We start from the raw sequence: 21,914 nt of genomic DNA on the forward strand, positions 1-21,914 counted from the left end.
GCTTCATCGAATATAGTGCCGGAAACACGAGGAAAAGAGGCTATGTAGCAATGATCATTTCGTCTACGTTTTGTTAAAGAATGAGATAAGTATTCATTCGAAATGCTATACATTGTTTTCTTCGATAGATGAATTTCAACTTCGCTTTCCTCATCTTTTAATATGTAGCTATCGCGCATTCTGGAAAGGAAAGTGCAGTACAACAAGAGAGCTATTTCTCATTTACAACATACACTGCCGGAAAACATTTAGTATACTCTTTTGCAGGTCTCCAATGCACTGAAATTTATTGTTGCAACAGTACGTACAGAGTACATGAAACAATTACATTTACAAATTGTACAATATGTACTCCGTTTTTCGTATCTATCACTGTCAGGTTTCTCTCTAAAACGAGCTGTGTTGATATAACCACGGCGATCGGACCAATGTTTATGCTACACAGCTGAGTGTGGGCATCTTCTTCCCGAGGGATAGGCATCGGAAGACTAAAAATGACACCGAGTGCCTACCGGTACTTGCCCTATCGAAATTACCACTATTTCCATTAAAAATCTTCACAGTCGGTAAGTTCAAATAGATGTGAAAAGGATTCGAAGTGACACATTGACTTCACTGAAATGAAAGGCTAATTTTCTCTAGTACAGGGCACGATACAGGTTCCTAACGTTTCTACGGACTTGTACCGAAGTTCACTCTTATTTCGGCTTGTTACTACTTTTCTGAGGTAACCAATGTTTCTATCCGTCTTATCTAACGGCTCGCTTCTAATATTGATCAGTTCTCAATCCCACTCATTAACAATGTAACATTTGGCGGTTTTATCGATCTTCTCATGGCACTCAGCTATGTATCGTCCACCCAAATCGGGCATTCAGACAAGACTCCTCATTACTCATTGCCTTCCGCGCTACCTTCTGTAGTTGGCACCCAGCCGAGCTACTCGATCACTAGGGGTTCCCCCGGCGGCAGGCCTCTACGTGATGATTTAGGGAAAGAGACCAAACAGCGAGGTCATCGGTCTCATCGCATTAGGGATGGATGGGGAAGGAAGTCGGCCATGCCCTGTCAAAGGAACCATCCCGGAATTTGCCTGAAGCGATTTAGGGAAATCACGGAAAAACTAAATCTGGATGGCCGGACGCGGGTTTGAACCGTTGTCCTCCAGAATGCGAGTCCAGTGTGCCAACCACTGCCCCACCTCGCTCGCGCTACGTGTAAGGCAATGATATCGATACTCAAAGAGTAACTATATCTGCAATCTTACACGATTAATAGCACAAGGTGTTGAGGTACGAGGTATCGACCCATACTCAAACACTAATATTAGTAGGTGGTGTAGCCTCCACAGGCGGCAGTGCAGACGCTGACTCTGGTATCGAGTCGACAGTACAGACGGCGAATGCTGTCCTGCAATACGTTACTCCACGCTTGCTCAACCTGTTCCCTAGCTCTTAAGATTTGTTGGTTCACAAGTATACGAGTCACTTTTCGTCTCGTCATATCCCATAAGTACTCGATTAGAGACAAGTTAAGAGATGGTGCTGGCCACAGAAATTGCTTCCAGTCTTGCAGAGTACCTTGAGTTTCACGAGCATGTGAAGGCGAGCATTAGCCTGTTGCAATAACACATCACCTTTATATTGCCAAAACAGCAAAAGGACGGGTTGTAATACCATAACTTAGACACTACATTCCTTTTGTTGATTCATTTTGCTTTCTGTTTTGTTCAACATCTCATTGTTGAGCTTCTGTAAATGTTGTTTGATTGAATCTATAACACAAAATTGTATACTCCCTTCTTTGTAAAAACTTTGGTGTCTTGGATTGATTCTATGCAATGTAGTGTATATGTCATTTAAATTCTTTGTCTCATTTGGAGGGAACAAAACTTACTGTATATAATTGTAATTTCTGTGTGAATAATTTTTTGTAGAAATGTCAATATATGCAAATGTTTTGTTTTATTTAATATGTCTGGTTGCTGTTATGTAAACCGCTGACCTTCACTCAGGGTTCTGGCTTATTTTGTATGTAAAAGGTGGTGTGGTTTCCTCGAGAACGCAACAATGTAGCGCGCGCAAAATGTGGTGGGCATGGATAGAACGGTGGAACCAAGAGTCAGTCGGGAACGAGCAACCAAACTATCAACTGCTCATGTAAAAGTTGTGTATTGTGCTGGTTCCGCGAGAGGCTTTTCCTGACGCTTTCCAATGTCTCGGATGGATGGATAAAGAGCTGGAACTATTCTTAAATTGGTATCCATCATCGCCACCAAGAAATGACAGAGTCCAGCAGTTCTACCTGCAAATCCACCTACCAACATGCACTCGCCACCACATTGTGCAATCACTGTAATAGAACAGAAGAACTATAGTAATGTACAGTGAAGGATCAGCTCACTGGATGTGTTAGTGTGCTCAAATATAAGGTAATTTATAACTGAATTAATGTACTTACCTTGATTTTTTTCCTTATCACACCTCCTCTCAGGTTCCTCTCAGTTTGAACTATGATTACCGAGTGTCCTTGGTGTGGAAAAAAGTGAAAGCCTCAAAACCAAACAGTTAATTAAATAAGGTTGTTTGATCTTTGGTAAGAAGGGAGTATTCAGATTTACTGTGGATTTAGTAGAATTGTGGGAGGTAGTAAATGTAGCTTTGTGAAAGCCTTCCAGATATTGAAACAGTCCAATTTAAAGTTTTGTGGACTTTCAGAGGTACTTATTTAATCATTGACTTGAAAATAGAAGACTGTATTAATAAAGACAATTTGCTGTTACTTTCAAAAATTAAATGTTCTCAAAACTGTGGCTTATACAGTTTTGCAAATTAAAAGATCTGAGTGCAGCCTGCTAAAAATCACCCAAAGGTGAGCTATTGTCTTATAACTACATCAAGTTGTGTTCTACTACAGTTTAAGTTGGGAACTATTACTGTTGAAAGTTACATGTTCATGCTTGTTAAGTGCTTGTTTTTTTAAAGTATTGAAAGTGTGTTTAGTTTGCTCTGCTACAGTGGTCAAGATTAAGTGCCCCCCTCCATTGAAAGTAGTTAAAATGCACGAAGTTACTTAATTATAGAATGTTTCAATTACTCTTGCTATTCAAGTCAAATTCTATACAATATTGGGTTCCTCTTGTGTATTAAAAGTGCATATTAATGGTGTAACAGGATCCACAGTTTGTCTATTGTACTCATGCTAGATAACGATTAACAGAAAGACCACTATCTATGAAAACAGTAATTTCTTTACTCGAAAGACAGTGAGAAGTAATTTGTTAGTGCCCTTCATTTAGTTTTCATTCTAAGTAGAAAGGTGTTTAGTAACGAGAGACTTAATCTACGCATAATAATTAATTTTGCTGTGAACCATATCCATATTTCATGTCAGAGAGGAGTATATTTGAAATGGTAATATTGAACCTATGTCCAATTCATGATTCTACAGTGCACTGTAATAGTAATATTATTGAAACCACTCAGTTTTACCAAGTCTTGAAAGCAAAAAGTAGATGTCATTATCTGTTGTAATTATGCCATTAGCCTCGTTCTTCTATAACTGTTAACACTTTCACTTTCTTCATAGGCTATGTTTGCCCATTGAAGTTACTTATTTTCAGTTTCTTGAACAAGAATGTTACTCAAGTTTGTTTGTGTGGCCATCGTCCGCAGCAAGCATATAAATACTTGTTTTGCAAATCAAACTGCCTTTTCTTGCTGCTAGTTAATTTATTTATCCCATACGCGTTTCGCCTTCTCCTGTTCGAAGGCATCATCAGTAGGATCTATAATGATACAGTTTTGTTAGTTATAGATTATCAAACAGTTCACTTCGCGATTTTTTGTAAACATGTAATTACTTACGATTTGCTGATCTGCGTTTCCTCAAATCTGGTCTCGAGGTCGCACTATCACTTTTATCACTGTTCAATATTCACATCTTTGTGTTTTCGCCATCCACACACTGTTCACCATGTTTCTCATTCTTTTTTGTGGTGGACTATCGTTCTTCTGTCACTCTATACAACTATTTCGTCGTACACTTCTTTTCACAGCGTAAATATTGCGACTCCATTACGTGTTTCATCGCCTTTGGCATGTTTACCTATTTGTTGCCAACCTAACGAAGTATATGTTCGTTACTAACTTCTGTTTATAATGAAACTTCCTGGCAGATTAAAACTGTGTGCCCGACCGAGACTCGAACTCGGGACCTTTGCCTTTCGCGGGCAAGTGCTCTACCATCTGAGCTACCGAAGCACGACTCACGCTCGGTCCTCACAGCTTTACTTCTGCCAGTACCTCGTCTCCTACCTTCCAAACTTTACAGAAACTCTCCTGCGAACCTTTCAGAACTAGCACTCCTGAAAGAAAGGTCCCGAGTTCGAGTCTCGGTCGGGCACACAGTTTTAATCTGCCAGGAAGTTTCATATCAGCGCACACTCCGTTGCAGAGTGAAAATCTCATTCTGTTTATAATGTTTATACCGTGTATGTGCGTATGAGTGAGACAGAGAGGGGGGGATAGAGCCGATTTTTTTTTTTTTTTTTTTCGTTTCAATATTCTGAGGAGGGGTCATGGATGAGTGAGTGTAAAGATGTTGGGTTCTATTACTATTACATTGGACAGTATTATTATATTTATACTTTTTGCGAACATTATTCTATTATTTTATCTATTAGTGTAAATAATGAATTGCTTGGCATGTGTACTTGGTCATTCAACAGGATTTTCCCCTCTGCTTTGGTTTTATGTATCTGGTAATTTTCTTGCATGGTCAGAAGGTGCTTTTTATTGTTGATTCTAATTATTCTCATGTCATCTTCTCTAGTGGTTGGTTTTTGGTCATTTTCTCTAAGGTGTTCTGCAAATGTGGAGTGGTTTGTCCCATATTTCCATGCTTATATTTGACATCAAATGTTCTCCCTGTTTGCTCTATGTATGTGCCTTCACAAGTGTTACACTGTAACTGGTATATACCTGCTTTCTGGTATATGTCTCTGTTTTTTGTCATTTTTGGGGTGTATTTTTGTATAGAATTGTCTGTTGTGTATGCTATGTTTATTCCCTGTCTTTTGAAAATGTTGGTGATTTTATGGGTGAGTTTGTGTTTGAATGTCATTGTGTACCATCTTGTGTTTTCTTACATCTTTTTCTGATTATCCTGTGTAGTTGTAAAATAAAAGCAGAAAGCTCCAAACAACAGATAACAACATAACAGAACCAAACACAAACACACAGTCCCATAACAACTATACTGTCTGTCTCACATAAGCGAGCGTTAGTGTTTGAATTCCAGGCTGACCCTCTGAAACTTCTGAGCGCCGTTGGGTGTACTGGCTTTTCTTATTTGTTCTTGTTGTTTGTATTTGTATGGCTTCTAACCGATTTTTCAATTAAGGCCGTTTTGCCCTTAAAACGTAAGATTGTTTGGGCCCTCTGCCTAATTTAAAGAACCGTTTTAAGGTAAGGCCTTGGCCTTTTAAAAATTTATATTGGTCTGAGTCTTAAGTGATGGACCTTCAGCCGATTATTAAATTAAAATGATCTTGCCATTAAGGCATGAGATTGTATGGCGCATTCAGCCAGTAAATTAATGCTGTGTTTTCTTAAAAAATTTCTTGGCTCTTGTAATGTTTGGTGAAATAAATAAAGTTGTACGTTCGAGTGTAACTGACAGCCGCTTATTTTGGCCCCTTTCCACAATTTAAACTACCTGTCCCGTCCTGCGGGTTTAGCAGGGCGTTTCAACTTGCTACAGCATCAAGGAACAGTCTGACGTTTTTAGGAGCAGTAGGTGGGAAAGGAGGGGTGGCAGGAGACGCAAAACAGAGTACAGAAAATGCTGGGTGTAGTAGTCGAACAAGCATGGAACTGTAGCTACGTTTTGAATAACATACCTAATTATCTTATGGGGTTATCATACACAGGGATCATTATCTATAAGACTTAAATTATACAGGATAATCGTATGAGAAAAAATGAACGGTACCTTTTTTGACAAAATTAGTTTCTCACGTACACAATTAAAATATTCCTCGAGATTCAAGCTTATATCATCAGTATTTTTTAAAACGGTTAACCTTGGGCACAGCGTAAAATCACAGATACAGGTTGGCTATCAAACGGAAAGCAAGGCAACAAAAATTCAATTTTTCATAGCAGTAATTATTTGCTCTACATAAAAATCCACCCCTCCCCCCCGTATGAACCATGGACCTTGCCCTTGGTGGGGAGACTCGCGTTCCTCAGCGATGTAGATAGCCATACCGTAGGTGCAACAACAACGGAGGGGTATCTATTGAGAGGTCAGACAATCTTGCGGTTCATGAAGAAGGGCAGCAGCATTTTCAGTAGTTGCAATGGCAACAGTCTGAATGATTGTCTGATCATCTGGTCAATTAACATAAACCAAAATGGCCTTGCTGTACTGGTACTGCGAACGGCTGAAAGTAGGCGGAAACTACAGCCGTAATTTTTCCCGAGGACATGCAGCTCTACTGAGTAGCATGGAGAGCTGCCTCAGACTAGTCTTTGGACTGAAGACCGCAACAACAACAACACGTAAAAATTTAAAATGATGCCATAATCTTCTCATTAAGAGGCGTAAACTTCCGTTAAACACTTAACGAAGTGGGACAAGTATTACAGTTAGAAACTGTGTACATATCTTGGGACAGTGTAAGTTGTTTGCTGTTGTTGTGGTCTTCAGTCCTGAGACTGGTTTGATACAGCTCTCCATGCTGCTCAATCCTGTGCAAGTTTCTTCATGTCCCCGTACCTACTGCAACTTACATCCTTCTGAATCTGCTTAGTGTATTCATCTCTGGGTCTCCCTCTACAATTTTTACCCTCCACGCTGCCCTCCAATACTAAATTGGTGACTCCTTGATGCCTCAGAACATGTCCTACTAACCGATCCCCTCTTCTATTCAAGCTGTGCCACAAATTTCTCTTCTCCCCAACTCTATTCAATACCTCTTCATTAGTTATGTGATCTACCCACTAATCATCAGCATTCTTCTGTAGCACCACATTTCGATAGCTTCTATTCTCTTCTTGTCTAAACTGTTTATCGTGCATGTTTCACTTCCATACATGGCTACACTCGATACAAATACTTTCAGAAACGACTTCCTGACACTTAAATCTACACTTCCTCAGAAACGCTTTCCTTGCCATTGCCAGTCTACATTTTATATCCTCTCTACTTCGACCATCATGAGTTATTTTGCTCTCCAAATAGTAAAACGCATTTACTACTTTAAGCGTCTCATTTCCTAATCTAATTCCTGCAGCGTCACCGATTTAATTCGACTACATTCCATTATTCTCGTTTTGCTTTTGTTGATGTTCCTCTAATATCCTCCTTTCAAACACAGTCCATTCCGTTCAGCTGCTTTTCCAGGTCATTTGCTGTCTCTGACAGAATTACAATGTCATCGGCGAACCTCAAATTTTATATTTCTTCTCCATGTATTTTAATTCGAACTCCAAATTTTTCTTTTGTTTCCTTTATTGCTTGCTCAATATACAGATTGAATAACATCGGGGAGAGGCTACAACCCTGTCTCACTCTCTTCCCAACCAGTGCTTCCCTTTCGTGCCCCTCGACTCTTATAACTGCCATCTGCTTTCTGTACAAATTGTAAATAGACTTTCGCTCCCTATATTTTACCCCTGCCACCATCAGAATTTGAAAGAGAGTATTCCAGTCAAAATTGTCGAAAGCTTTCTCTAAGTCTACAAATGCTAGACACGTAGATTTGCCTTTCCTTAATCTATTTTCTAAGATAAGTCGTAGGGTCAACATTGCCTCACGTGTTCCAACATTTCTACGGAATCCAAACTGATCTTCCGCGAGGTCGGCTTCTACCAGTTTTTCCATTCGTCTGTAAAGAATTCGTGTTAGTATTTTGCAGCCATGGCTTATTAAACTGATAGTTCGGTAATTTTCACATCTGTCAACACCTGCTTTCTTTGGGATTGGAATTAATATATTCTTCTTGAAGTCTGAGGGTACTTCGCCTGTCTCATACATCTTGCTCACCAGATGGTAGAGTTTTGTTAGGCCTGGCTCTCCCGAGGCTGTCAGTAGTTCCAATGGAATGTTGTCTACTCCTGGGGCCTTGTTTTGACTCAGGTCTTTCAGTGCTCTGTCAAGCTCTTCACGCAGTATCATATCTCCTATTTCATATTCATCTACATTCTCTTCCATTTCTATAATATTGTCCTCAAAATCATCGCACTTGTATAGACCCTCTATATACTCCTTCCATCTTCCTGCTTTCCCTTCCTTGCCTGAACTGGGTTTCCATCTGAGCTCTTGATATTCATACAAGTGGTTCTCTTTTCTCCAAAGGTCTCTCTAATTTTCGTGTAGGCAGTATCTATCTTACTCCTCGTGCGATATGCCTCTACATCCTTACCTTTGTCCTCTAGCCATTCCTGCTTAGCCATTTTGCACTTCCTGTCGATCTCATTTTTGAGACATTTGTATTCCTTTTTACCTATATCATTTACTGCATTTTTATATTTTCTCCTTTCATCAATTAAATTAAATATATCTTCTGTTACCCAAGGATTTCTACTAGCCCTCTCTCACAGTGTGTAAATTACCAGCACTATATTGACTCAGTATTTGAGACTTACAGCACTTACTACTTCCAACCAAATTCGCACATCATTTCACTGTGCCGGATCGAGACTCGAGCTCAGGACCTTTGCCCGCGAAACGCAAAGGTCTCGAGTTCGAGTCTCGGTCCGGCACACAGTTTCAATCTGCCAGGAAGTTTCATATCAGCGCACACTCCGCTGCAGAGTGAAAATTTCAGTCTAAAAACAATTACTATATAGTCGCTGTTCATATAGAATAGCTTAGGTATCATGACTTTTAATTTGTTACTACTGTAACAATTCTATTCGCAAAACATTTGGCAGACGATGTCCACATATGCCTGTGAACGTATCTTCAAAATTACCTCATATATAGTTAAGGAGATACAACGTCATAAACACTGAGATGTGTGAAAAACTAAATTTTGCTTAAGACAGAGCGTAAATTACCCACAGTATACACATCAGATGTTTGATAATGAAATCACTTAGCGATTTCCTATAAATTATATATGTAATTTCCAACCTTTTCTATATTTTTTCATGCTTACTCGCTTAATGCCAGATGTTTAACACATTAACTCAATACTAAAGAAATCAGACGTTGGAAGCTGTTTTATACACTGGTATCTGAAAAAAGAGTCGGAGTTTGGGGTGCTTACTTGCAAATAACAGAATTATGGATGAGATAAATGTTTGTTTAATTTGATTGCCATTGAAACGCACTAGAAAGTATACTTCCGTTGATATCAACATAATTTGACTGCTTCCACTGCGTTCGTGATGGTATTATTTGTTTCTTTAATGATACTGATTACTGCTGTAACATGTATGTGAAACCATATTAAGTGAATCTTCCGTCGGTTCTTGGTAGAACAACAAACTGGTGCTTTTCATTTATTGTATGTGAAATGTTAAAGGAAAATTATAGTAGGATTATATTACGTGAATACATGTTTGTGACTGACCAGTGAACGCACAACAAGGATATGCTTCGCCGCTCTGAGAGCAGGGGCATCGTAATAACTCATACACTCTTTTGTAAATACGGAGCACATAAGAACGTGTCAATCATTGAATGTATTTATGTTAGGTTGTCCCTTTTTGTCTGCTCCAAGTCTCTTTGAAACTGTAGGATTTAAGTTTGCTACAAATATGTACCTCTAGTCAAACTGTGTTATACAAGTAGATCTCAGAATTTTCTACCTATCTGAAATACTGTTATTAAAAGAGAGTAGACTATCGCAATTTACAGGAACACGTACCATTGTCGATGTCTTTGTAAGCACTTGTCTGGTGAAATCGTGTAATGATTAAAGCAGTGCACTCAATTCAGTAGTGAGAATGATACATAGCTTCTTGACGGTGTCTATAAACCAATGCAAGCACCTAGTGGGATCGTTGCTTCAATGCAGCCACGGTTGATTTGCTAATAAGTGTTCACCAACTAGAGGAGGAATTATTGTGTAGTGATGTAAATGCCAACGGGATTTTTAAACTCGAAGGAGCATTCCTTCTGAAATGTGGTTCTTCAAAGATATTCTAATGTAAGGAAATATTACTATTATTATTGTTGTTATTATTAAGCATCAGATTGAGGAGGGGAAGCAACATATACTTGCGTGGCTCCCTTTCCCGTTTAGATAGTGCCGCTTACCATTGTTGAACAGTGAGGCTTTGTGCGAGCGATGTGCGGTTGGAGAAGTAAAGTTTGCTAAGAAATTCCCGGACGTCATTCGCACTGAAAATGTACCTAAGGACCAGTTTAAAACTGAGTTTGAAGAATATTACAAGGGGTGAAATATAAGTAGTATGTTAACGTCGGTCTCGACTGTTCTGTCCGCACAATGACGCGTCGGACACGGATGGCTCTGTAAAATACTTGGCACACAGAAAGTAAATGATTAAGCAAACACAAATTTAGAATAATTGACACTATAATTACGAACTTGGACTTAATGTACATATAACGTGTTTACACTTACGTCAGTGACAATGACAGAGCTTGAATGATTTGAAAAGTTTAGAAATCACGTAGCAATGTCCATTCATTAACCACTTTGCGTTTCTGACACGTGCTAGTCCCACATTCAACAAAATGACAGTATTTATCTGTAGGATTTAACAAATTACAAGTCTAATAATGACGCCTATGTAATGGTGCGTCCATACTACACAGGAGATAAAAAGAGAGTGATATCGTCCGGCAGTGGACAATGGGTTGCGTGCTTGTTTTTTTTTTTTTTTTTTAATATTCAAATGTCTTCAGAGTCTGTCTTTAATATCGATGTTTTTACATGCGCATTGAATTTTTCTATAGTTTCGTAAGGGCGTCAGTGGCGCTGGATTCACTTCTCGCTGTAAATCGTCAAAATACATCATTACAATGCGTAGTTAAATATTATACACTTGCAAATAAATGGTTCTTGGCCTCTTTCATTACTCAAACCAGTGTTTTATGTGACGAGATGTGGCGGTGTGAAAATACAACATCTCTTCGCCTCCCGCGTAGAGAACGTGAACTCCTACTGTATTCTCGTGATCCACACACAATTCCAGAGATGATGCAGTTGCACGCAGTATATGCATTCATGTAAATTGTCAAACTCACACTCTTAAATTAATTAACATAACATATACATCATAATATCAGTAATATTTATCAAATAAGTGCATAGAAGTGTTTATTCCTTAAAATTAAAGTCCATTGTTTTCGCACTATTATGCTCCTATCCCCTGTGGTCGGTGCCACGGTCATTTGTGTTCGTCTGTCAATGGACAGGCGGTAACCTACATTTCTTGAAAACTAACTGTACAACACATTGATCTAGCTTTCATATTCTTAAATTTTTAAACTCAATCCTGCTGAAAAGAGAGAAACTTATAATCGAACATGAAAATCCAAGATAGATGGCTTATACACTAATCATTGTCTGTACAATTCTACGATGTTTTAGTTAGTTTCAGGGGTTTTGTCTCTTTTGAAGCTTATCGCTTAAATTTACACTAATAAACTTCCATGTTGCACACGAACACAAAACATGTACGTTAAGTCCAAGTTCGTAATTATAATGTCAATTATTCTAAATTTGTGTTTGCTTAATCATTTACTTTCTGTGTGCCAAGTATTTTACAGAGCCATCCGTGTCCGACGCGTCATTGTGCGGACAGAACAGTCGAGGCCGACGTTAACATACTACTTATATTTCAATCCTTGTAATATTCTTCAAACTCAGTTTTAAACTGGTCCTTAGGTACATTTTCAGTGCGAATGACGTCCGGGAATTTCTTAGCAAACTTTACTTCTCCAACCGCACATCGCTCGCACAAAGCCTCACTGTTCAACAATGGTAAGCGGCACTATCTAAACGGGAAAGGGAGCCACGCAAGTATATGTTGCTTCCCCTCCTCAATCTGATGCTTAATAACAATAACAATAATAATAGTAATATTTCCTTGCATCAGAATATCCAAAGATATCTTATCAACTTATTATATTTTAATTCTGCAACATACTGTACTTTGCTTGTAATTTAATTTTTAACGTCTGCCTGTTTTAAGGCATTAAAGTGTACAAAAAACATTGGTTTATTTGATTTGCGTTAAGGATGTTAATATTGTTAAAAGTCTCAGATACGATGATGACGTGTAAAATGTCGAAGGATTTATAAGTGCGACACGTGTGGAAGCACAGTCTTCTGCAATGTACTACTTGATAATATCCTTAAGGCCAAAGTTGCAAAACTTAAAATAAATAATTTCTGCACTCAAACGATAATATGGTGCTTTTAACAGAAATCATTGCAATGCTTCCAAATGTCCTGGTGTTTGTCACGCTTCACATTTCACATCCATATGATTCTGTTCTCCAGACTTGTAGTTATAGAAAGTTCTTCCTCCATGCTCTGTCAGTAATTTGTGTCTGTGTCAAAATACTATTTATTTCTTTACTGTTAGAATAACTGTAACATACAGAGACATAATTAATAGTGATGTAGATAATGGGAGACGGTTCTTCGACAGGGAGAAACATAAAAGTCCCACAATCATATCTGATTTCAGATCGCGCCCACTTAGCTTATGCTCGTGGTATGAAGTGCAGCACCCACTTTAAGTGCAATAATGGTAAACAATCATCTTACACTCTTTATTCCTGTTACATTTAAGTGCACTTAATTTTTGCTTTTGACAGGTAATTATTGTCTCAAATGAGTTAATCTTCGTCTCTTTGGTTTTATTCTGTTTATATTAATCACAGTTTATGCCAAGAAGCCTGTCCAAGGGTTTCATTGTTCTGAGATACATTTTCTATCACCAAAACGTGAACAAAATGGTCACGTATTCCCGTATTTGTAATATGCTGTTAGCTTCTATTGCCATTTTCACAACAAAATTGTACAAAGTTTTGGTAATATTGTTCAACCTCCTCCCCACCATAAGGTGGATCTTTATAATCTATGTAATATTTGAGAAATAAGTAATCAACATATGCTATGTATTTGTAAAATTTCTGTTTTGTGATTTGGTGTACCTATGTTTGCGAATGACTGATCATACCGTCTCAAGAACACAATGTTTTTTCTACAATCACAAATAGAGGCTATTTGTGACCCTAGAATGATCGTCATTGGTTATAAAATCAAATTCAGATCGTCTGGAGTCTTTCGAGTGACCTTCATACCCGGTGTTTTGTGAGTATGAAGTCTTATTTGCAAACGATCATTTCACGTTTAGCCTGGAACTTATACTTGACATCGAATTTCCTATCCCTGTTACTTCAGTTAACAGTCTCACATTTGCAAGTATAGCCTTTCTCATTCAGGCTGTACTGACATTTATGGTTCAAAATGGCTCTGAGCACTATGGGACTTAACTTCTGAGGTCATCAGTCCCCTAGAACTTAGAACTACTTAAACCTAACTAACCTAAGGACATCACACACATCCATGCTCGAGGCAGGATTCGAACTTGCGACCGTATCGGTCGCGCGGTTCCAGACTGTAGCGCCTAGAACCGCTCGGCCACTCCGTCCGGCTGACATTTATGTTGCGAGGATACTCTCCATAGACGATACCATCATAAAGTGAAGACTGGCTGCATATCAAAATAGAAACAGCATTCAGAAAAGCATCAAAGTAGATTTTCAAAACGGATTGAATAATATACATTGTTTAATCGGCAGCCCCATTTAAGTAACTACTCAAATATTTTCCATGTAGACAGTAGAATAAACATGGATAACATATGTCTGGCGTGCAAAAAGCAGGTAAGTAAGGAAGAAAGGTAGTAAACAGTGATGAATGTACACAGGTTTCAGCAACGATAAAACTCAGAGAATGGTAGATATTATGGAATTTTCTATCGTCTCAGACAAAGCGTTCGAAGTTGGCATGCCTTATGTACGATTTGTACTGTGCTTCTCATGCAGTCACCTCTTTACGTTACTGAAGAATTTCCTGACTTTTTCATTGCTACACCTGTATTTAATGCAAAAATGACATTATTCCACATGGACACTGAGACATAGGTGCTGAATTACAAGATCAGTTATTATCACCAACTATAAAATACACCTATAAGAATATAGAAATTTTCTTTATATTTCTTGGGCATTTCACATCAATTATCAGTTTCAGAAAACCATAATGTGTCTTGTAAGTAGGCTGTTTAGGTTTTTATGTTGGTAACGCCATGTAGCGCTCTATATGAAAATCACTGACTGTGCTGTATGCAGTCTGTGGCTGGTTTGCATTGTTGGAATTTGCTATTGTAGTGTTGGGCAGTTGGCTGTTAACAGCGCGTAGCATTGCGCAGTTGGAGGTGAGCCACCAGCAGTGGTGGATGTGAGGAGAGAGATGGCAGAATTTTGAGAGCGGATGATCTGGACGTGTGTCCATCAGAGACAGTAAATTTGTAAGACTTGATGTCATGAACTGATATATATATTATGACTTTTGAACACTCTTAAGGTAAATACATTGTTTGTTCTCTATCAAAATCTTTCATTTGCTAACTATGCCTATCAGTAGTTAGCGCCTTTAGTAGTTAGAATCTTTTATTTAGTTGGCAGTATTGGCGCTCGCTGTGTTGCAGTAGTTTGAGTAACGAAGATTTTTGTGAGGTAAGTGATTCATGAAAGGTATAGGTTATTGTTAGTCAGGGCCATTGTTTTGTAGAGATTATTGAAAGTCAGATTGTGTTGCGCTAGAAATATTGTGTGTCAGTTTAAGCACAGTTATGTATAATTTTTCTAAGGGGACGTTTCAGTCTTTAAATACATTTAGTTGTTATCTGAATATCTTAATTGTCTGCTAAAAGGATCTACTAAGCTCTATCTACTGAGATTCCTGTTTTATGAAGACTTGTAGACTGCGGTCTAAAAAGCAGCAAGTCCTGGAGTACCTTTGTGTTTAGTTACCACTAAATAATGACGTGATACTCGCGGAGAGACCCGTCATTGCCCGAGTATTTATTAATAACTGTTCATCTACGCCTGTACCACGCAGCTTCTGTCCTTGTGCTTAGTGTTTATGACTTCATGTCTCCTGTATTGTATGTTGTACATTAATATTATTTTGCAAGTACATTCAGTGGCATATGTGAAACAGTCAGAGAAATATTTTGCGAATAGAAGAAGAAGCAAGGAAATAATAAATTTAAACATCATGCACAATGTGGCTGATGTCTACGTATCTCTATGTTTATGACGTCATATCTACTGACGTATATATCGTACGGTAATGTAATGTTGTATGTACATTCAGCGGCATATGTGAATATTGTCTGATATATTTATTGCAAACAGAATTAGTAGCAAAAAAGTAATAAACTTAGACGTCATGCATGATGTGACTGGTTTTCACGCAGCCAATCGTTTATGACGTCATATCTCCTGATATATGTGTCGAACAGTGACATAATTTTGCACTTACATTCTGTTTGTGCTTACCTCCCTGAGGAATTTTGATTACTCGAACAGCGGAAGATTACTGAGCAATAAAAATTTTTTATTTTATCATCTTGTAGGGGTTGCCAGCGAGAAAAAATTTCTTGAAGGTTTGAAATTATGTGTAAAGTCTGTTGCAAGTGTCTAAGCGTCTAATTCTGAACTACTGGGTGAATGAAATCTGGGAATTCACGCTTGTTTTTTACTCCCATCCTCACCACTTTGATAAGTAGGTGGTTCTTACCCGTCCCCCCCCCCCCCCCCAGGAAACTGTTGACTGACATTAAGGTATATGTACACCAAGTTTTGTTGAAATCGGTCTAGCGACTTAGGAGATGGGGAATATACATCACACACATATACACGCATACGTAAGTCCATTCTTATAATTTGTATTGACTGAAAGTGTAATGACGAATAAAAAGGACATTGAAGGAAATAAAATAGTAACGAAAAACGTTATTATAAAACTTGATATAATTTTATTATTTTTTTACAAATAAATAGATAAATATTTTTAAATAAATAAATATTAGACAAGAACTGCAGAGAAACGAAAAGCACATAAAAATAATTTTTAAAAAATCAGTGTGACGAATGAGTCTACTAACAATGTTATTCTTACAAAAAAATTATTTTTCCGTCAGGTTACTCTACTTTGCGCCTAGCGTAGACTGTATTTATGTCTGACGAATCAAAACTGTTATCATTTTCGAGACACTTGAGAACAACTACAAATGGAGGGAGAAATTATAATGGAAGAGTGCACAATACGAAATAATGATCGAAGATAAAGTATTTATCACTGAGTCAGTATAGTCTCCTGTAGACCAACCATTGTCCCACAGGAGTGTAACAGATGTAAATACGGTCTGACCTATAGAATTGAGACAACGACACGAGGGCACTACGACTAAATCACGTACATCGAGAAGTGTGTCTGCATCGAGTATCTGCATCTGCTGAAATGCTGAGTAAAAGTCTGTGTTCTCCAGCTCGCGGTGTTTGCAGAGGTGGTCTTCTCGCACCCACCGACCGATTCAGCCTCCAGTATCGGGGACAACTCTGAGGCCAGCGCCCTCCTGGACGACTACCGGTGTCCCGCCTGCAGGCTTTGCAGCTTGTAGTAGAGGCCGCGTCGCTCCAGCAGCTCAGCGTGTCGGCCTCGCTCTGCGACGCGGCCGTCGTTGATGACGCAGATGACGTCTGCGTCCTGGATGGTCGTCAGCCGGTGGGCGATCGTGATGCACGTGCGCCCCTCCTTCGCCTTGTCCACCGCCTCCTGAACTACCTGTCCCAAAAGGTCATCGCCATATGTCAGTCACATACACAGAAACAAAAATAGCTGTGGAAGGTGTAACACAAGTGACGTGAACTTTGTACACTGTCGCTCCTCTAAAATGACACATACACTATCTGTGCAAAAGTATCTGGACACCCTTATGTAATGCAGAGTTGACCACAAGTTGTCATGATAGACGGACCCTCCAGAATAAAATGAGTCGGTGAGTGTTGATATTGTAAGTAGAGAAGCAATAACAGCAATATGGGTTGGTCAGAGAGCTCAGTGACATCGAACTTGCACTAGTAATTGACGAGACGTCATCAAGTAAAACAGAAGTAACATCTGGCGTTTCTCACGGATATGTTATAGGCCCTCTGCTGTTCCTGATCTTCATAAACAATTTAGGAGACAATCTTACGTTTTTTGTAGATTATGCAGTCATTTACCGTATTATAAAGTCATCAGATGATCGACACAAATTACAAAACGATTTAGACAAGATTTCTGTACGGTGCGCTAAGTGACAATTGACTCTAGATAATGAAAAGTGTGGAGACCTCCACAAACATACCAAAAGATATCCGCTAAATTTCGATTGCTCGACAAATCACACAAATCTAAAGACTTCATATTTAACTAAATACACTCCTGGAAATTGAAATAAGAACACCGTGAATTCATTGTCCCAGGAAGGGAAAACTTTATTGACACATTCCTGTGGTCAGATACATCACATGATCACACTGACAGAACCACAGGCACATACACACAGGCAACAGAGCATGCACTAGTACAGTGTATATCCACCTTTCGCAGCAATGCAGGCTGCTATTCTCCCATGGAGACGATCGTAGAGATGCTGGATGTAGTCCTGTGGAATGGCTTGCCATGCCATTTCCACCTGGCGCCTCAGTTGGACCAGCTTTCGTGCTGGACGTGCAGACCGCGTGAGACGACGCTTCATCCAGTCCCAAACATGCTCAATGGGGGACAGATCCGGAGATCTTGCTGGCCAGGTTAGTTGACTTACACCTTCTAGAGCACGTTGGGTGGCACGGGATACATGCGGACGTCCATTGTCCTGTTGGAACAGCAAGTTCCCTTGCCGGTCTAGGAATGGTAGAACGATGGGTTCGATGACGGTTTGGATGTACCGTGCACTATTCAGTGTCCCCTCGACGATCACCAGTGGTGTACGGCCAGTGTAGGAGATCGCTCCCCACACCATGATGCCGGGTGTTGGCCCTGTGTGCCTCGGTCGTATGCAGTCCTGATTGTGGCGCTCACCTGCACGGCGCCAAACACGCATACGACCATCATTGGCACCAAGGCAGAAGCGACTCTCATCGCTGAAGACGACACGTCTCCATTCGTCCCTCCATTCACGCCTGTCGCGACACCACTGGAGGCGGGCTGCACGATGTTGGGGCGTGAGCGGAAGACGGCCTAACGGTGTGCGGGACCGTAGCCCAGCTTCATGGAGACGGTTGCGAATGGTCCTCGCCGATACCCCAGGAGCAACAGTGTCCCTAATTTGCTGGGAAGTGGCGGTGCGGTCCCCTACGGCACTGCGTAGGATCCTACGGTCTTGGCGTGCATCCGTGCGTCGCTGCGGTCCGGTCCCTGGTCGACGGGCACGTGCACCTTCCGCCGACCACTGGCGACAACATCGATGTACTGTGGAGACCTCACGCCCCACGTGTTGAGCAATTCGGCGGTACGTCCACCCGGCCTCCCGCATGCCCACTATACGCCCTCGCTCAAAGTCCGTCAATTGCACATACGGTTCACGTCCACGCTGTCGCGGCATGCTACCAGTGTTAAAGACTGCGAATGAGCTCCGTATGCCACGGCAAACTGGCTGACACTGACGGCGGCGGTGCACAAATGCTGCGCAGCTAGCGCCATTCGACGGCCAACACCGCGGTTCCTGATGTGTCCGCTGTGCCGTGCGTGTGATCATTGCTTGTACAGCCCTCTCGCAGTGTGCGGAGCAAGTATGGTGGGTCTGACACACCGGTGTCAATGTGTTCTTTTTTCCATTTCCAGGAGTGTACTTAGGGATTACAGCTACGAATAACTTAAGTTGTAACGACCACATAGGTAATTTTGTGGGTAAAGGAAACCAAAGACTAGATTTGTTGATAGAACACTGAGAAAACAGAACAGGTGTACTATACGCTTGTATGTCGTTTTCTGCAGTGTGGGATGAGCATCAGATAGGTTCGACGGAGGATGCCAGAAAAGTTAAAAGAAAGACAGCAATTGTTTTTATCACGATGCAATTTACTTAGCGTATCACAGTTTGCATTCCAGAAACGTTGCTCGACAGAGAATGCTGCTTATACATTCACTTATTAAATAGTACAAACCTTAAATAATAATATATCACCAGTTGGTATTTTTGTAATCTTTCTGCGACATTTGATTGCACAGATTATGTCACACTCTAGAAGAAATTTAGTTTCACTGGCAGGATGGTTTTTTGTAGAGATTGTTTGTATCATACTTAGCAAACAGATTGCAAAAGTGGGTGCTGAATACTTCAAGCAATGTATGAAGCATAGAAAATTATAGGGACTGGTGACAGTTCGCGAAGGGAGTCCCACTGTGTTCAATTTTGGGCCCACTTCTATTCCTTATATATGTGAATGACCTTCCACTTAATATTAAATAAGTAGAATTGGTACTTTTTTGCAGACAGAACTAGTGTTATAATAAATATCATTAGACACAAAGTGACAGAAGAGATGGTTAATGATATTTTACAACGAATTATGAAGTAGTTTTCAGAAAATTGTCTCTCCCTAAATTTTGAAAAAACTCATAATATTCAGTTCTGTGTAACAAACTGAGTCGAAACTACAATTGATGTAGTACATGACTAGGAGTCAGTAAGGATGATACATGTTCCAAATTTCTGGGTGTACATATTGACGAAAACTTTAACTGGAAAAAGCATATTACTGAGTTTCTCAAACAGTTAGGTCCAGCTACTTTTAATCTTCATACAATTGCAAATATTGCTAACACACAAACCAACCTCTTTACATATTTTGCATATTCTCAAAAAATAATATCTTATCGAAAAATTTTCTGGGGTACCTCATCACTTAGAAGGAGAGTACTGATGACACAAAAGTGAACAGTGAGAATAATGTAAGGTGTTCATGATGATTTGAGAAGAACAATGGTATCCATACCTATAACACTAGAGAGAAGAATGACCATTGTTATCTGTTATTAAAGCTGACAGTGGCTGAGAGAGAAATTCAGTATACAGCTTTTTATCTTTTGCCCAATAATATAGGACACCTGACATCAAGCGATGCAAGTTTTAAGTCTAAATTAAAATCATTCCTCCTGAACGACTCCTTGTGTTCCATTGACAAATTTGTACTTAAGACCTGATAGCCAGCAGAAAAATGAGTTTTTAAGTGTAGCTGCATGCGTAGATCTCAAATAATAATAAGTTCAATAATGTTGACACTAATCATGTATACATATCCTGTAAACTTACTCATTCCACGTCATTTCGATAAAAGAATCGTTCAGATGTACTATGGAACATATAACTAACTAACAACAGCTAAACCAAGTCTAGCCAGACCCCATGTACTGACAGGCACTGACTGTGGCCAATGCAGTCAATGGAATTAGTGGAAGGAATAACTCATGCATTCCTAAGTGCTATCAATAGTCCAGCTAGCACAATGAGTATGTGTAGGGAATTAAAAAGAACGGGACACAATGCTGCAGCTCCTCAAAAGCCACACATTTCCGTAGTCAGTGCTAAGTGAAGCTTGAGGTGTTGTAAAGAGCGAAAGCACTGGACAGCGGATGACTGGAAAGGAGTGATTTGCCGTGATGAATCACGCTATACCCTGTGGCAATCCTGTGGAAGGGTTTGGGTGTCGCAAATGCCTGGAGAACTTTACCTGCCATTATGTGTAGGGCCAACAGAAATACAGAGGAGATGATGTAACGTTCTGTAGGAGTTTTAGAGGTGATGGTGTGGTCGCCTTCTTGAGACCACAGCCGGCCTCGGTGACCGAGCGGTTCTAGGCGCTTCAGTCCGGAACCGCGCGACTGCTACGGTCGCAGGTTCTAATCCTGCCTTGGGCATGGATGTGTGTGATGTCCTTAGGTTAGTTAGGTTTAAGTAGTTCTAAGTTCTTGGGGACTGATGACCTCAGATGTTAAGTCCCATAGTGCTCAGAGTCATTTTTGAGACTACAAAAACGCTAAATGTGAAAGGATTTCGAACACATTTAACAGCATTGCATACTGCATTCAGCAGAAGAACTGTTCACACTCGGTGACTGTATCAGCACTACAATTTGCCCTATCATAAATAAGCATCAAAGAGGCCTTGGCTTGTGGACAATAGCAATCCTGGAATGGAAAACAGTAGGATGAGATGGTGCGATGACTTGGCATCAGACATCTACTACTACTACTACTACATCTATACTCCGCGAGCCACCTTACGGTGTGTGGCGGAGGGTACTTATTGTACCACTATCTGATCCCCCCTTCCCTGTTCCATTCACGAATTGTGCGTGGGAAGAACGACTGCTTGTAAGTCTCCGTATTTGCTCTAATTTCTCGGATCTTTTCGTTGTGATCATTACGCGAGATATATGTGGGCGGTAGTAATATGTTGCCCATCTCTTCCCGGAATGTGCTCTCTCGTAATTTCGATAATAAACCTCTCCGTATTGCGTAACGCCTTTCTTGAAGTGTCCGCCACTGGAGCTTGTTCAGCATCTCCGTAACGCTCTCGCGCTGACTAAATGTCCCCATGACGAATCGCGCTGCTTTTCGCTGGATCATGTCTATCTCTTCTATTAATCCAACCTGGTAAGGGTCCCATACTGATGAGCAATACTCAAGAATCGGACGAACAAGCGTTTTGTAAGCTACTTCTTTCGTCGATGAGTCACATTTTCTTAGAATTCTTCCTATGAATCTCAACCTGGCGCCTGCTTTTCCCACTATTTGTTTTATGTGATCATTCCACTTCAGATCGCTCCGGATAGTAACTCCTAAGTATTTTACGGTC

General features: G+C 40.0%; 1 protein-coding gene across 1 annotated transcript in view; it reads right to left on the reverse strand.

Annotated features, from left to right (window-relative positions):
- Window positions 1-16,160: 16,160 nt before the first annotated feature.
- LOC126473841 (ATP-dependent translocase ABCB1-like) overlaps window positions 16,161-21,914 on the reverse strand; it is a 94,312-nt gene continuing 88,558 nt past the window's right edge. The window contains exon 19 of the mRNA XM_050101169.1: window positions 16,161-16,855. Within this exon, the coding sequence (XP_049957126.1) occupies window positions 16,655-16,855 (201 nt within the window). The 3' untranslated portion in view covers window positions 16,161-16,654. The remainder of the gene's footprint in view (window positions 16,856-21,914) is intronic.

This window comes from Schistocerca serialis, chromosome 4 (assembly GCF_023864345.2).
Source record: "Schistocerca serialis cubense isolate TAMUIC-IGC-003099 chromosome 4, iqSchSeri2.2, whole genome shotgun sequence".
NCBI lineage: Eukaryota > Metazoa > Arthropoda > Insecta > Orthoptera > Acrididae > Schistocerca > Schistocerca serialis.